We start from the raw sequence: 17,347 nt of genomic DNA on the forward strand, positions 1-17,347 counted from the left end.
TCCCACTGAGTGCCCCAGATCAGCTGGTGCATCCTGGTGCCCATAAGCCCTAGGACATTCTATGACAAATGACCCAAAGTCCAATTATGCAGAAGGGACTCCGTGCATATCAAATGTCTTAAATTCCACTGTCCAAAAGGGAAGCATTTCAATCAAATGGACTTACTCCGCGTTTAACCTTCTGACTGCTTGCTAAAGACTACAGGAAACATGGAAACATTTACAAGGCTACTAAGGTGACATTTAGCTTTCTAACCCAGCAATCAGTTTTTACCACAAGAGTTTGCTTTAGCAAGATTTCAGGAAAATTGACCTTAATGTTATCTCTTACATTATTTGGAGCTTTTATTCGAAATGCTGTCCCACATACAAATGCCTGACAATACCTCTTTGATGAATTCAGTCTGTAATTTTCATTTAACTGATAGAAAAATGGGTTTTGACCTATTCCAAAGATGAATATTTCACATCTTTCCTATTTGCTGCCCTCCGTTAGAGACCCTATTAAACTATTCCTAGGAAATTACATTGTTTGACTTTCCCATGCCTCCTTTGTGATATCTGGTTTTTTGGTACACATTGCTGTTAAGTAAAATATGACCCGATTTGAATATTAATACCCTCTTGCTCTTCCTTAGGTTTTTGGTATCAAAATAATACAACTATCCAAGGTGGATTTATTCCAAACACGTAAAATTAACAGGAATTAAGTAAAATCACAAAGTCAGCCCTGTGAGATTTCAAGTAACTGTTTTTCTGGCTATTCTTCGTATTAATAACACTCATTGCAGGTAGTAAATTTCCTCCCTCAGAAAATCTGTTCATAAAATGTCATTCTCTTCACCTACTGCTCCTTCACATACACATGAGTCCTGTGGGGCATTATGTCTGTGCCTATGCTCTGCTTTCAAGTGAGCTCTTCTCACTTACATAACCAAGGGCTGATCAACCGTAAAGACTGTTTGTTTTTTCCTTTTTCCCCCCTTCTTTTTTTTTTGACAGTTATTGGAGCTTGAAATGGGAGAGAAGAATCTGAAAGAAATGCTTTCAGATGTGGACACAAGGAGGCTTCTCTCGCTCCTATGCACATACTTCTGGCCAGTGTAAACTATAACAGACTCAAATATTAAACATTTGGCTTACAGTATTGATATTCTCACTTCACAAAAACAACTCCCGAAATATGTGGTTAGTCAAAAACAAGCTTTTTCTTAAGGTATAACTATTAATAAATTGGAACAAGATGCAAACGCAAATCTAGGCGACCCTTCATGGATTAACTCTACTATTCTCCTGATAAACCAGTTTTTAGTCCTTAAGGGAGGGAGGGCTTAGTTGGTCATTAATGCCTTTCATTGCATTTCTGGAGGTAATTACCTTCACTAGGATTTTGCCTTTCAAACTCTGAGGGCTTGGAAGCTGTTTGGTCTCTCCTGTGTCTACAGATGACAGGTCCAGCTTGTCTCCAAATATTCCTTTCAGGTACTGAGCAATCTTCCTCTGTTGCTGGACACTGCAGTGATTCTCAATGGACAGTATGACCGGGAACCTAAGAGGATAGCGACATATTCTAAAGGCATCAAGTATAGGCAACTCACAGGGGTGTTTGAAAATCACTCTATATATTTACTATGCTCTTATAGTCCTAATGACAGTATTTGTGAAAGCAGTACTGACTAAAATGAGAAAGATGAAAGGAGCAATTTTTAAGAAACTCCTCTAACCAAATATATTTTGCCAGGCATGATGGCTGAGCAGAATACCCATCATGTGGGATGCCCTCATTTAATATTTTGCTTTTAAAAAAGGTACATACATTATGTCTCTTTTAAAAGAAAAAGAGAGAAAATTTTAAGAGAGATAAGCCTAAATAAAAAAACTCATATAATGTAATTTTGTCTTATCTATTCAAAAATCTAAAGGAGGAAAGAACATATAATCTTCAATAAATGGTGCTGAGAAAAACTGAACAGCAACATGCAAAAGAATGAAACTGGACCACTTTGTTATAGTACACCCAAAAATAAACTCAAAATGGATTAAAGATCTAAATGTGAGACCTCAGACTACAAAAATCCTAGAAGAGAACACAGGCAGCAATTTTTCTGACATCACCCATATCAACATTTTTCTAGATAGGTCTCCAAAGGCAAGGGAAATAAAAGTAAAAATAAACAATTAGAACTACATCAAAATAAAAAGCTTTTCTGCATGAAAGAAACCATCAACAAACAAAACAAAAAGGTATCCTACACTAAATGGGAGAAGATGTTTGCAAATGATATATCCAAAAAGGAGTTAATAACCAAAATATAAAAACACCAATCCCCCAAAAATCCAATTAAAAATGGGCAAAGGACCTGAATAGACATTTTTCCAAAAAAAAAGATGTAAGATGGCCAACAAACACATAAAAAGATGCTCAACATCACTCATCATCAGGAAAATGCACATCAAAACTACATAAGATATCATCTTAACATCTGTCAGAATGGCTAAAATCAAAAACACAAGAAATAACAAGTGTCGATATAGAGGTATATGCAGTTGGTGGGAATGTAAGCTGGTACAGCCACTGTGGACAACAGTATGAAGATTCAAAAAAATAAAAATAGAAATATCATATGATCTAATAATTCCACTACAGGCCTTCACCCCCCAAAACCCCAAAACACTAATTTGAAAACAAACACACCCGTATGTTATTGTAGCATTATTTACAATAGCCAATATATGGAAGCAACCTAAGTGTCCACTGATAGACAGATGGAACAGGAAGATGTGGTATACACACACACACACACACACACACACACGCACGCACACACACTAGAATATTACACAGACATAACAAAGGATGAGGTTGTGCCATTTGCAATAACATGGATGGACCTAAAGGATATTATGCTAAGTGAAATAAGACTGAGAAAGGCAAATTCCAAACGATTTCACTCATATATGGAACCTAAGAAAAAAAAGCACAAATGAATAAACAAACAAAAAGCAGAATCAGGCCTATAAATACAGAGAACAAAGTGATGGTAGCTAGAGGGGAGGAGGGCGAGGGGTTGGGCAACATGGACGAAGGGTAGTGGGAGATGCATGCTTCCAGTTATGAATTGAGTAAGTCATGGGAATAAAAGGCACAATAAAAGGAACACAGTCAATGGCATTGTAATAATGTTGTATGGTGACGTTGGTAGCTACACTTGTGGTGAGCATAGCATAATGTGTAAACTTGTCCAATCACCGTGTTGTACACCTGAAATTAATGTAACATTGTGTGTCAACTATACCAAAAAAAATAAACTTCAGTATGAAAACTTAAATAAATTCAATTTTCAAAAAAAGTCTATAAGCGTCTAAGAGACCACAGTGTATCATTATGTGCTGACATTTATTCTAAAAATATATTATCAGCCCCCAGTTTGAAAACTACTATTGAGGATAAAATATCATAATGGAATTTTGTGATTTATAGCATCCTATGCCAAGCATTTTAAAATCATTTGTATAAAATTATATACTAGTCTTTACTTTCAGAAAGGAAAAAAAGTCAAGCATTCACTCCCCACAAGCCCTCAGATTTCTGTGCAGAGTATGTGAAACCCAAGCAGACTGATTACCAAAGACAGCCTGGGGAGCTGGTGGCCAAGGCAGAAAGGGAACAAGGACTAATTACTGATCTTACTCTTCTTCTGATTTTTTTTCTTCAGAGTAAGAAATTATTTCAAAATTAGCTTGTTGTGGTTTTTTTTCTACTTTTCTATCACATATCTTCTGAAGTAATAGGCAATATCTATTTTTCAGAGTACAAAAACCAATATTTAAATTGGCTAATACATCTATGTAGAGAAAAACAATTTATTTCTGGGCTTGTCTGACAATAGCACATGCTCCACAGAAAGGGTTATGACCTCCTGAAACTACATTCTTTCCCCATTAGTAAAACCTGATGCCAAAGGTACTATTGGAGATGAACCTTTGTGACTGGAGTGGGTTATCTTGCTATAATCTGTTTGCTCTTGCAACCACATAGGTTTTATCCCAGAGTGTTAGAGAGAAAAAGAACAAACTAGCAAGAGATTGTCTATGCAATCACATCAAGGGGTTCTAACAACGAATTTTTAAATTAGCAATCTGTTTGGGGCCCCGAATGGCTCAGTTGGTTAAGTATCTGACTCTTGATTTTGGCTCGGGTCACGATCTCATGGTTCATGGGTTCGAGCCCTGCATCGGGCTCTGTACTGACAGTGCAAGCCTACTTAAGATTCGCTCTCTCTCTCTAAATAAATAAACTTAAAAAATAAGTAAATAAATTATTAATTTGTTTATAAAAAGCCTATTAGTGTTTAATGATGCTAAACATAAAGCAGTGCTTCTCAACAGGGGAGGGGGGAGACTGTACGGCACCCTTCCCAGACAGATAATTTGTCAACATCTGAAGACATTTTTGGTGGTCACAATATGAGGGACGGAAGGAGTACTACTGACATTTAGTGTCTAGAAGCCAAGGATGCTGCTAACTATCTTACAATAAACAAGACAGTTCCCCATGACAAGGAATTACATGGTCCAAAATGCCAATAGTGCCAAGGTTGAGAAATCCTGGTATAAGGAAGGCCTAAGAAAGGAAAGAAAAAGACTGAACTTTCAAAATGTGCTCAACAAGCATAGTAACTTTTAATGTGAAGTGCTTTTCTAAGTATTCCCAAACTTGAAGCACTGTCAAGTTATCAAAGGGTCCTCCAAGGTAGCACATCTTTTCAACACCTAACTTCACATTTTGGAAAATAATGGCAAAATCACTTCATCAACTTCGCTAAATCTAGTAGCAATCAAGGTAGAAGAGACCCATCAGAATTCAGTACTTGGGATTCTTCCATATAGCAGATACCATAAACTAAACCTGCCATGCAGCAAGTGTCTCTCATTAAAACGGCATTTTTAACCTCATGGTTAATAAATAAGAAGACCAAATATTAAAAATTCTCAAGGCCACTAAATTCTATAAAATTGATTTTATGCAACTGTAATTTTCTTTTTATTCAAAAATCATTTCTTAGCTTTACGGTATATTGCAGGCATCTGCTAGGCAATAAAGAATGAATAAGACAGGGGCGCCTGGGTGGCTCAGTCAGTTGAGTGTCCGACTTTGGCTCAGGTCATGATCTCCTGGTTTGTGGGTTCGAACTCCGCGTCAGGCTCTGTGCTGACAGCTCAGAGCCTGGAGCCTGCTTCGGATTCTGTGTATCCTTCTCTCTCTGCCCCTCCCCAACTTGTGCTCTGTCTCTCTATGTCTTTCAAAAAAATAAATAAATGTAAAAAAAATTTTTTTTAATAAAAATAACCATTAAAAAATCTTTAAAAGAATAAAAAAGAATGAATAAGACAGAGCCCCATATTTTCAATGAGGTCTTGGTCTTAAAGACTCAAAAGAAGGAAGGAAGCCAACAATTGTAAGAGGGTGCTATATAGATATAACAGAAATATGCTCAGAATGCTAAAAGCAGGGAAAGGAGCATTTAAATCAGATAGTGTAACAGTAAGTTTGCCAGAGGGACAATGTTTAAGCAGTCTTGTAGAATGAATAAGAATTAGACACGTGGAGTAATGAGGAAGAGTGTGCCGGGCAGAGGGAACAGCATATGCAAGGTAGGGAGATGTGAAAGAACTGGGGTCACCAGAGGATCTGAAAGACAAAGGAAGAACCCTCCATCTCTGTGGAGCATTGGTGGAAGACGACCCTGGAAGAGAAAGAAGAGGCCAAACCTTAAAGGGCACATAAGACATGACTGTGTACTACAGGGAGCTTTTGAAGGACTTTAAGAATACAACATCATGCTTATAGTTTCAGAAAGGAAAACACTGCACCAGTGAGGACAATGGCCCAAAGAGAAATGAAGAGAAGGCAATGGAGTCAAAAGATAATTTAGAAAGTATAACTGACAAGAATTGGCTGAATTTAGAATGACTTAGTTTTTGGCTAAAGACACTGACTAGGTAAGTGCTACTCCTAACTAAAAGGAAATAAAGAGGGGCGGCTGGGTGGCGCAATTGGTTAAGTGTCCAACTTCGGCTCAGGTCATGATCTCACGGTTTATGGGTTCAAGCCATGCATTGGGCTCTGCGCTGACAGTTCAGAGCCTGGAGCCTGCTTCGTACTCTGTGCTTCCCTCTCTCTCTGCTCCTCTCCTGCTCTCTTTCTCTCTCTCTCTCTCTCTCAAAAATAAATAAACATTAAAAAAATTGGAAGGAAACAGAGCAAGAGAAGGTTCGGCAGAATGAAATGCTGACTTTGGCTTGAGATGTGAGCTCCATGGTGGTAGGAGTCATCTCTTTTGTTCAGGGTCGTGCCTCTCTGCACCTGTTACAGTATGCCTGACTTAGAGTAGGCACCATTAAATATCTGAATAAATAATGACATTTGTTGATTCCGAGGTATGTATGGGACACTCAGATGAATTTTTACTAAGAATTTTGCTACACACCTCTGAAACACAGGTAAAAGTTCTGGACATATAATTAAACAACCCAAAAGGAGAACAATGGCAACAACTTAAGAAATAGTGACTAAAGGAATGAGGAAATGGAATAGAAGACCATAGGCCAAACAAACAAAACCAAGAGAGAAGCAATGACAGCATAGAGGAGAATGTTATAATAGAAGCCCCAAAAAAGCAACTATTGAGGAGAAAAGAGTCACCATTATCCAATGCCAAGGAGGAGTCAAGTAACACAAGGATGCTAGACACTTCGGTATGTATAGGACCATCCAGCAAGTCTGAAAACCTAGCTGTTACTATTTTACTGTATGTTAATATAATATCAACAAACTATTTATCATGTACAGTAACCTGTGTTTCCAAACTTTACGAACACTCTATAGAAATTTTCAGGTCAGTCTTTGCAAGAACATGCTTCAAGGAAGCAATGTCTTGAGAGAGAATGGAGTACATAATAAATGGAGCATGAGAAAGTACAAACATGGAGCCCTTATTATTTGCTCACAATGTTTTGTTGGCAAGGAGGGAGAGAATGAGGGGAGTAGAAAGGGAGATGAAGACTCAAGGCAAGATTGTGTGGTGTTGTAGTCATGGTACATCAGCCAATGCTCTCTATGCTGGCTTAGCTCCCAACTGTCGCTATACTTACTCATTCTTCACAAAGGCATGCCTGTTGATGGTCTCCACAACATCTCTGAAGAGAATTTTTGAAGTGAGAGTATAACCGTGGTGTACTACTGGCTCTCCATCTGGGCCATCCCAACAGTCAACTGTCAAAAACAGAACTTCACATCAACAACACAAAGTTTCTGGTTTTGCTAATATTGCTGGTAATATCAGACAAACATTATTTTACTATTTGAGATTATGCCTATTATGATGATGACAAAGATGTCAAACGGAGAGATGGGTGTTCTGGCATATTTATCAGAATAAGGAATTAAAGATAATAAGTGATTTGTCTCTGAGTACTTACAGTTAACAAAGATGTCACATTCACAAGCAGCCCAGCATTTACCAAGAATGCTCATTAGAAATCGATCTAAATCCAATCAAGCGGCCCAAGGGTAGTGATATTTCTTAACAGGTTGCTCCGCTAATTTCACTTCTTCCTCTTCAGTTTACTAAGGTCTTTTAAGAAGCTGCAGTGGCCCTCCCAAATCGATAACAGGGTTTTTCATTACTCCTCACTTAAACTCATTAGGTTTCTATTACATTTTCATTTTATTAATTCCACAATAGCTCTAAAATAACACTGACTTCCTAAGTTCAAATCCTCAGGCCCTGCCAAGATTTATATCAACATGGGCAAATGATTTAATCATTTAAAAACTTGCTTTCCTCACCTATAAAAGAAAATCATGGTAGCATTTGCATCATAAGTTTGAGTGATGACTAAGTATATGTAAAGCTGCTTATAATACTGCATGATACATAGTAATTATGATTATTATTGATAATACTGTTATTGTTATATGTATAGACAGCTTCACTGGCTGGCTCCCAGCTAGAGAAAGACAACCACTTCCTCACCATCTACCCTTAGAGTTTGTCTTCTTTGTTTTACACTCTACCACCAGACTAGATTCTCAAAACAATGGTTTCACCACGTTGTTCCTTTGCTCAGAAGACTACTCAGTGCATAACACAGCATCCAACACATACACAGTAGGTACTCAGTAGACACAGGCTGAATTTATTAATATCCTATAGCTCCTCCTGCCTGCTTAACCCCAAGGTCCTTATCTCTTGTACTACAGACTAGCTAGCCATTCACTCAGTCTGTATCCACTTTCACCCTGGCACACAGCTGGACTACACTGCCCAGCCTTCCCTTGCAGCAGGGTGTGGCCATCGAATTGTGGGCAGAGATTATGTGCACCATTTCCAGGTCTGGTCTGTGAAAACTTTCCCTACAAAGCCATCCAGACTCTCAGCTTCTGCTATCACTGCAGAAGACATGTGCTGAAGATGGCATGGCCACAAGATGGAAAGAGCCTAGACCCCTAAATCATTGCTTGAAAGACTCACCTGTAAGGAACACCTATTTTGGACTTTACATAAGCAAGAAATAAACTTCCTCTGTTTCAAGGAACAGAGATTTTAGATTTAATTCTTAAAGGAACCACAGTTGCCTTAATTAATATCGTAGCTTCTGTCTGACAAATCGATCTTATTTTCTCTTACCCCTGAACTCACAGACTTGTTCTTCCATTACACACGTTTCCTCACATAGGAAACCTCCATGATTTTGTGTCTTTCATTTAAGGTCAACCAAAATGCCCTCTTTCACTTTCCTTATCTAAATCCCAGTCAAGGCTAAGCTAGGAACCCCCCAAAGAATCCTGCCAGCTCTCATGACATTGCCCTTCCTTGTGGTAGTCTGGTAGCTCTGGTTGCCAGAGCCGAGAGAAATCAAAAATCTAGACATTACTCCTGTGAATTTTCCCAATTTTTAAATATCAGCAATTAATCTAGTTTTTAAATTACAATATGAGCCAAACATTCTCTGGCTAATGGAATGCCAGTTAAAATTCTGACTTTTAATTAGGGCCAGACATTTCATGACTACACCTGTTCTTTATTTTAGTACCTTCCTCATATGTGTGCTTTGTATACTATGTCAGGAGATGCTATGTTTATTTATTCTAATACTTTCAAATTGTTCACCATTACCATAATGTGATTCGATGGTAAATTTTATGTGTCAACTTTGCTAGACTATGGTGCCCACTTATTTGATCAAGTACCAGTCTAGATGTTGCTGTAAAGATATTTGTTAGATGCGATTAACATTTAAATCAATAGATTTTGGGTAAAGTAGATTATGCTCCATGAGGTGGGTGGGCCCCATCAATTAGTTGAAGGTCTGAAGAGTAAAGACTCCCATTTCCTGAAAAAGGAATTCTTCTAAAGACTGTAATGTAAGTCTCCAAGCTGCTGGCATGCTATACAGATTTCAGACTAGGAAATCCCCATGATCACGTAAGCGAATTTATTAAAATCATTCTTCCTCTCTCTCATATATAAGAGAGAGATCCCATTAGTTCTGTTCCCTAGTACAGTCACCTATATTACAATTAAACATTGGCTATAAATTATCCTTAGGGGAAAAAATGAAAAAGGTAAAAGGAGAAAAAAATTTTCAAGGTTAACACCACAGGAATATAAAAAACAAATTTTAAGAATAAAGATGCCATTGAGAAGATCAAAGGCGGGGCGCCTGGGTGGCGCAGTCGGTTAAGCGTCCGACTTCAGCCAGGTCACGATCTCGCGGTCCGTGAGTTCGAGCCCCGCGTCGGGCTCTGGGCTGATGGCTCAGAGCCTGGAGCCTGTTTCCGATTCTGTGTCCCCCTCTCTCTCTGCCCCTCCCCCGTTCATGCTCTGTCTCTCTCTATCCCAAAGGTAAATGAACGTTGAAAAAAAAAATTTAAAAAAAAAAAAAAAAAAAAGAAGAAGATCAAAGGCTTGGAGATACTAGCATGAAAAACTGTATTATGCCTTTGGGCCTGCAAATGAGGTCAAATGTATCAAAGACATTTTCTAAGAAGAGAAGCTCCATCCATGTTTTGACATGTACTTGATATTCTTTAATTTGTCTTTGGATATGGGTGTGGAAAGAAGGCAGAGATGTTTCAAAGGTACGTAATTTGATTAATTTATACTCTGATTTAGCCCCCTTGTGGAGGAAAGGCGGCATAACGGTTCCTCATAAATGAACTAATACCCTTTCAAAAAGAATGAATGTAGACAAGGCAATGCTATGCCTTATTTGATTGTCATGTACACATAAAAATAGCTCTTAAACCACATGGATCATGAAATAAGGTGCTCTTTTCCTATTATTTATAAACATAGGCAGAATATCCATAGTCAAGGATAGCTCTTCTAAAAATGTTCACACTTTAGATCTATTTCATCATCTATCCGGTGAATAAGGATAACCACACTCCCAAATGGTACCAGCATCCTAACATGTGGCAATCATAGCCAAATTCAAATGACAGGGAAGTTTCCTGTAAGAACTAATGCTGTAATGGGAATGCTAGCAAGGTAGAGACCCTCTAACTAATTCCCATGCCCACAAAACTGCCAGTGGCCCATTTTTCAATCACATCACACATTAGAGCCCTCCAAAAGCACTTGGACAAAGAGGTGGTTAGTTCTGCAGCCTAGATGAGCAGCTAAGATGACAGCTTTTCATAATGGAACTTAAAAGTACTCCATCCTGATAGCACTTCCAGAGATAACAGAAAGGTTGTAAACCAATTATAGCAGTGATGCAACATCAGTTCCATAATGAGAATGACAATCCCCTGGACAGAACATCCATATTTATTAGGCAACTTGGGCTGAAAATCAAGGGAAGGTAAGGCCATGTAAAAAGTGTTCTCAAATTGATTTGCTGACAAGCCCACTTCACCAAAAAAGACTTATTAGTCTTCCCCAATACTCTCTATGTGTCTTTACCAAAGACATTCCTACAGCTGTACTAATGGAGATGGAAAACACAACATTATAAAACTTGAAGCTTGAAAGTGGAGAGATTCTTCAGGTCACAATACCATGAAGAACCTGTCCAGAATCATTATTCTCTACCTTGAAGTGCTATCCTTGGCAAAAGCTGCTTCAGAAAAATGTCTGTGGTAACTGAGATTTTCAATCCATGACCTGCTACACTCTATACATCAGGTTCTTTAAATATTAGCTCCATCTATTTAGGAGTAAAAACAGCTTCATCTGGACCCAAGGTAGATGACATATCACTGGGTATATATACACTGATGTCTCCAGGTCCAAACTTCAGATGCGAACTAAGATCTCGAAAGCACAGCGCTGACAGAAGTTGTTAGGAAAGCACAAAAGATCATGTCATCAAATTCTAAGTCTTTGGGAACATCTAGTTAGACGGTAGTCCTAATCTTGAACCAAGCAAATTCCTTCTTCTCAAGCCAACGTCCCCTCAGTGCTTCACTTCAGTTTTTCTAGCTTTCCTTATGTGACTGATGACTGTCATTTGATCCGTGTTAGGGCTGATCATGCCATTCAAACTTCCTCCTCCAAAAAGCACATAGACTTCCCAGGGAAAAGTGGAGCAGGGGAGTTAAATCAACTTGAGTTAAAACCTCAGGTTGCAAGCTTCCCAGCTATGGAAACTTGAGCCACTTAACCTACTCCAAGATGGGGTATCCTCTTAAGGAGATTATTCTATCCCCCTTAAGGTTGTAAGAATCAAATGAGAATGTATAGAAAGCACTCACTCAGGACCTAACTCACAAAAGGGGCTGAAATCATGGTAGTTCCTTCTTACAGTACATTCAAAGCCAAAGTGATAACCCTAATTTGGAACAGGAAATAGGTCAAGGACAAAGCTGATCAAGTCTCCCAAACAAAGATAATTCTTTTTTTTTTTTTTTTTTAAGATTTTTTTTTTTTTCCAACGTTTATTTATTTTTGGGACAGAGAGAGACAGAGCATGAACGGGGGTGGGGCAGAGAGAGAGGGAGACACAGAATCGGAAACAGGCTCCAGGCTCTGAGCCATCAGCCCAGAGCCTGAAGCGGGGCTCGAACCCACGGACCGCGAGATCGTGACCTGGCTGAAGTCGGATGCTTAACCGACTGCGCCACCCAGGCGCCCTTTTTTTTTTTTTTTTTTTTAAACAAAGATAATTCTTGTCCTCAACAAAAACCTTCCAGAAATAGTAGTTTGACTTTCACTGTCCACTTACAGATTATTTCAACAGAAATAATTCAAGTAAACCAAATACAAGGGGAGGAATTTACTGACACGAACTGGTAAGGGAGATATTTGACAGATTGCGTGTCCTTTAAAATTACACCGTAACTGTATATATCCTCAGCTTGTGTGAATATCTGGAGCAGACAAGCTCCTACTAGAAAAGGAGAGCCAAGTAGCTTCTTTCTATTACTTTGGTGAATGGCAGTTAGGAAGAAAGAAGGGACGTACAAGGGAAGGCCCATATTCAATAACATCTACTGCACACAATTTCTAAACATTCTCATTTTAAAATCAAAAGACACTAAAAAAGGCTAAGACTAAAAATCATTTGTACCTTGCTATAAATTGTCTTAATCAGATAACTTTCCTTCTTAATAGGCAAAACTAAGCTGGAGGATTAGATGTTCTAATTCAGTATAAGGAGTTGATCATGGGAACATGGTTGGGCTTGGGTAGGACACTGATTTTTGACTAAAAAAGCAAAAAAGAGAAGACCAGTTACCTGGAGGACCTGAAAAGCAAAATAAATACCGTACGGGACACAGCACTTAACAAAATTGCAAAACTGTCTGGAGTTAACTATCATTTCACGGAGTCACTACAAGTCATTTTCCATACTTGGCCTCCAAGGAAATGTCACCATTTAAAATGATAGGCAACCATCACTGTGAATCCAAAGAGGCTTTTTGCCCAGGGAATCTCTGTGCATGTCAGACACGTAAAACTTCCTGAGTACTGAATGAACAAAGGGTTGAATAATGGCTGAGAGCAGAATGTCATCTCAAGATCTTCTAAAAGGTTTTTCTTTATGTTAATATTTTATAAGCATCTTCATTAGTTGCTTAAGCTACTCGATTGTCAGTCACTCATTGTCAGTAGGTGCTCTCTGCATTGACTGCAAAAATGACATCTCTTAAAGCATAAATTTCCAGAACACTAAATTTGTAGTGGTTCTAACTGCTCTGCATGTAGACAGTTCTTAATGCCTGTCCAGTTTTAAAATGTTAATTGACCCTGATAACATGCCAGAAACTATATGACAAAGGCCCATCTAGTTACTAGTCTTATCACCCTACTGCTTTATTCATTTCCCCTACACTGTTTCACCAGCCCAGGATGTGCTGTTATCTACTGCTAACTCCCAGCACATCCCCACCAAAAAGCGATTCCCCTTTGTTCCATGGAATCTCCATTCCATCACAAACTCCCTTCTATCATCCGACTCTTTTTGGAATTCTCTTTCAACCTCCTCATCTTAACAATCAGCTTACCTTGGAGGACACTACTTTTCTCCACAGATGTTTTTTAGTATAAATCACAGACCAAGAGTCATTCTCTAGGGCTTTTTTTTTTATGTCTAATTTGTTTATTTTTTTTAAATATGAAATTTATTGTCAAATTGGTTTCCATACAACACCCAGTGCTCATCCCAACAGGTGCCCTCCTCAATACCCATCCGCCATCAACCCTCAGTTTGTTCTCAGTTTTTAAGTCTCTTATGTTTTGGCTCCCTCCCTCTCTAACCTCTTTTTTTTTTTTCCTTCCCCTCCCCCATGGTCTTCTGTTAAGTTTCTCAGGATCCACGTAAGAGTGAAAACATATGGTATCTGTCTTTCTCTGTATGACTTATTTCACTTAGCATAACACTCCAGTTCCATCCACGTTGCTACAAAAGGCCATATTTCATTCTTTCTCATTACCACATAGTATTCCATTGTATATGTAAACCACAATTTCTTTATCCATTCATCAGTTGATGGACATTTAGGCTCTTTCCATAATTTGGATATTGTTGAAAGTGCTGCCATAAACATTGGGTACAAGTGCCCCTATGCATCAGCAGTCCTGTATCCCTTGGGTAAATTCCTAACAGTGCTATTGCCGGGTCACAGGGTAGATCTATTTTTAATTTTTCTCTAGGCCTTTATTGCTATTTTTAAACATTTTTTCTCCTACATCCATTAAGAAAAAAAATCTCCTTACTTTTGAACCTCACTTTATCCAACTCTACCTTTCTGTAATCTTCCAAGTGTCTTTCCTATAGTATTTTTTTCACATTTAAATATCTGGCTTAGTTTTTAATCTCCAACTGTTAATCTTTAAAATTTTTAACATTTAATCTACCTGTCAACATCCTTTGTGAGGTAAAAGTACAGGTGGGCAACTTACTCTATCTTTTTACCTTTGACCTCTCCAATGCTAACAATCCCATCCCCACTCTACTTCATTCATGCCCACCCATGACACACCCTGGATACAGTCGTCACCTGTAACTACGTCCAAAAGCCCGCGCTCTGTGATAACAACTCTCTGCTCTTCTTTTGTGTGTGTGTGATGACAACTTTCCCCATATTTCTATTCCTTGGAGTTTTCTAGTTTCCTTACCTCATTAATGGCCCCTTATTCATTTATTTTCCTTTCTTAGACTCACCGACCTACTGACTACTTACTTAAGAGTGCTCACCAACACCTTGAAGATATTTTATATGACCTAGAAATCTAGAGGCATGGATCAATTTTATAATCTATCTTCACTGCTCCTATATCTAATCTGATGGGAGTGAGGTGGGAAGAATCTAAACATGCAGATCTTGTATAACAAACAGACTGTTTTAAGACTGTTTTTGAAACTAGCTAGGAACTTTCCCAGTTTATCTTGTCAACTCCTCTCCCGTTGTTTGTTGATCTTCTTAAGCCTCCAAGCTAACTTCCACTCACTTTACACTTAGTAGATGATGCTCTCATCCCAGAGAAAAGACAGGCTATCAGACATGAACCCTTTCAAAATCTGGTCCCCTTATCCCATCTAAAAACAAAACCTGTGTCCTCATTTTCTCTTCTTCCAAGTGTCAAAATCTCCCAAACTTGTATCATCCAGTTTTCTTCTACTGCAGAAAAATGCCAAGTGACTAACCCATAGCAGATTAGCTACCTCCAACTTCTCACTAACATGTCACCAAAACTATCTATCAAAAGACACGAGAGGCACCTGGGTGGCTCAGCTGGTTGAGCATCCAACATCAGCTCAGGACATGATCTCACAGTTTGTGAGTTCTAGCCCCATATCAGGCTTGCTGCTATCAGCCCAGAGCCCGCTTTGGATATTCTGTTCCCTTCTCTCTCTGTCCCTCCCCTAATCCTGCTCCTACCCTCACTCTCAAAAATAAATAAAACATTAAAAAAAAATTTTTTTTAAGACACCAATAACCTCCTAGCTGTTAAATGCAACCAGATTGGATAATTAATTTTTACCTTATTTTACTTTTCTGTTGCATGGGAAATTTATGACCATTTCATCCCTTAGGACCCAGTGACCATTCTAAGTTAATCCCCATTGGTTACCCTTGCTCTTCCTACATCTAAATGCTGGATCACTTCACTACTCAGGCCTCATTCACTTGTCCACTCGTCTCTGTAAGTGATCTTGTACACTTTCATGATCTTAAATATCACATACAAAACTCAGAATTATGGAGTGCCTGGGTGGCTCAGTCAGTTGAGTGTCCAACTCTAGATTTCAGCTCGGGTCATGATACCAGCATTGTGGGATTGAGGCCCATATCAGGCTCCACACCGAGCATGAAGCCTGCTTAAGATTCATTCTCCCTCTCTCTCCCTCTGACCCTCTCCCCAATTCGTGGTCTCGTTCTATAAATAAATAAATACATAAATACATACATACATACATACATACATACATACATACAGAAATACAAAAGTAAAACACAGAATTAAATTATCTTTATCTTGCCTGGATCTTTCCATTGAGTTCAGATATTATTATCCAACCGACTGATAAAAATGTCCATGTAAATGTTACAAAGTCACTATAAACTCAACTGATGGAAAACTCAACTCATTAACGCTCTTCCCCCCAGATTTCCCACATAATGTGAGGGCACCATTCATTTACTACAGCTCTCACCCTCATTCCTTACATCCTTTACTTCTTGCATTGGGTCCTGCTGGGTTTACTTCTTTAATATCTATGCAATTGTCTCTTCAACTCACTCAGTCCAGTGAACCCTTCCTTGGTATCACTGTAATAGCCTTCCTACCATTCTCTTTGCTCTATCTAGCTTCACTCTTCTTCCCTGCCACAAACACATATTCTAAAAAACTTGTCCTCCCACACAGTGACCCAAATGATCTTTCTAAACTGCAAGTCTGATCATATCACCATATGTATGAAAACCTTTCAATGAACCCGTTACCAAAAGCTAGAGCTGAAATTTCTCACTACAGCACTCAAATCCTTTACCTCTTTATGACTGACCCAAGTTTATTTTCCCAGCCTACCTATTTCTCATCGCATTTTATTTCACATCTTACTCTTTGTACCAACACTTCTCAATATGTATATGATTTGCCTGGAGGAATTCTCATGTTGTACTACTGTTTTTAATGGCCACCCAGTCTATAAGATTGTCAGCTCCTTGAAGGCAGAAACCATGTCCTATATCTGTGTCCTCACAATCAAGACCCCACAAGAAATTTAATAGATGTTGCTGACTGATGAAATGTCTCAAAAAAAAAGTTATCCTGAACTATCTTTGTCATTGTTTAAATTAAAAAAAATCTTTCTAGGAAAACTTTCATTTTCATCACAATTTTGTAGCAACTGAAGGTGTGCTTCCTAACTTCTAGTACATCCCTCTCTCTCTCCTCCTGATTGGATAATAAGGAGGATCCAGAGAGCATCATGAGTAAAGAATGACTCTACAATAAGCAGAAAAATGGTTCTGATTAGTGTGAGTACATATTTTAAGTCTCCATCAACACACAGCAGAGCTCAGACAAAGCACAAACCTTCCACACAGCGACAGCCCTCTTGTAGCACCCGTGCATACATGTCCACTTTGGACTGGGAAAGGAGCTGGTCCCCCGTCAGGTATGTGTTGTGAGAGGAAGCGATGTAGTAGTTGCACAGAGGCTGATCCATGTCCTGGTACACTTCATGGTGCAATGGATTAAATATGTCACAAGCAGGACTACGCATGAAGTTCGTGAACCCTTTGGAAGAAAGAGAGAGTAAAGTACTTTAGCTTTCAAAGTGTACTTAACTGACTCCATCAGGGACAACAGAGATCAAAGTATGT

General features: G+C 38.7%; 1 protein-coding gene across 8 annotated transcripts in view; it reads right to left on the reverse strand.

Moving 5' to 3' along the window:
• PLCH1 (phospholipase C eta 1) overlaps positions 1-17,347 on the reverse strand; it is a 221,855-nt gene that overhangs the window by 42,294 nt on the left and 162,214 nt on the right. For all 8 annotated transcript variants that reach the window (XM_086674568.1, XM_086674570.1, XM_086674569.1 and 5 more), the window contains 3 exons: positions 17,058-17,261; positions 7,156-7,276; positions 1,378-1,549 (listed from right to left, as the gene is read on the reverse strand). In XM_086674568.1, coding sequence (XP_086530694.1) covers positions 1,378-1,549; positions 7,156-7,276; positions 17,058-17,261 — 497 coding nt within the window. The remainder of the gene's footprint in view (positions 1-1,377; positions 1,550-7,155; positions 7,277-17,057; positions 17,262-17,347) is intronic.

The sequence above is a fragment of the Puma concolor genome, chromosome C2 (genome assembly GCF_028749965.1).
Source record: "Puma concolor isolate L17-30 chromosome C2, mPumCon1.1.hap2, whole genome shotgun sequence".
NCBI classification, from domain to species: domain Eukaryota; kingdom Metazoa; phylum Chordata; class Mammalia; order Carnivora; family Felidae; genus Puma; species Puma concolor.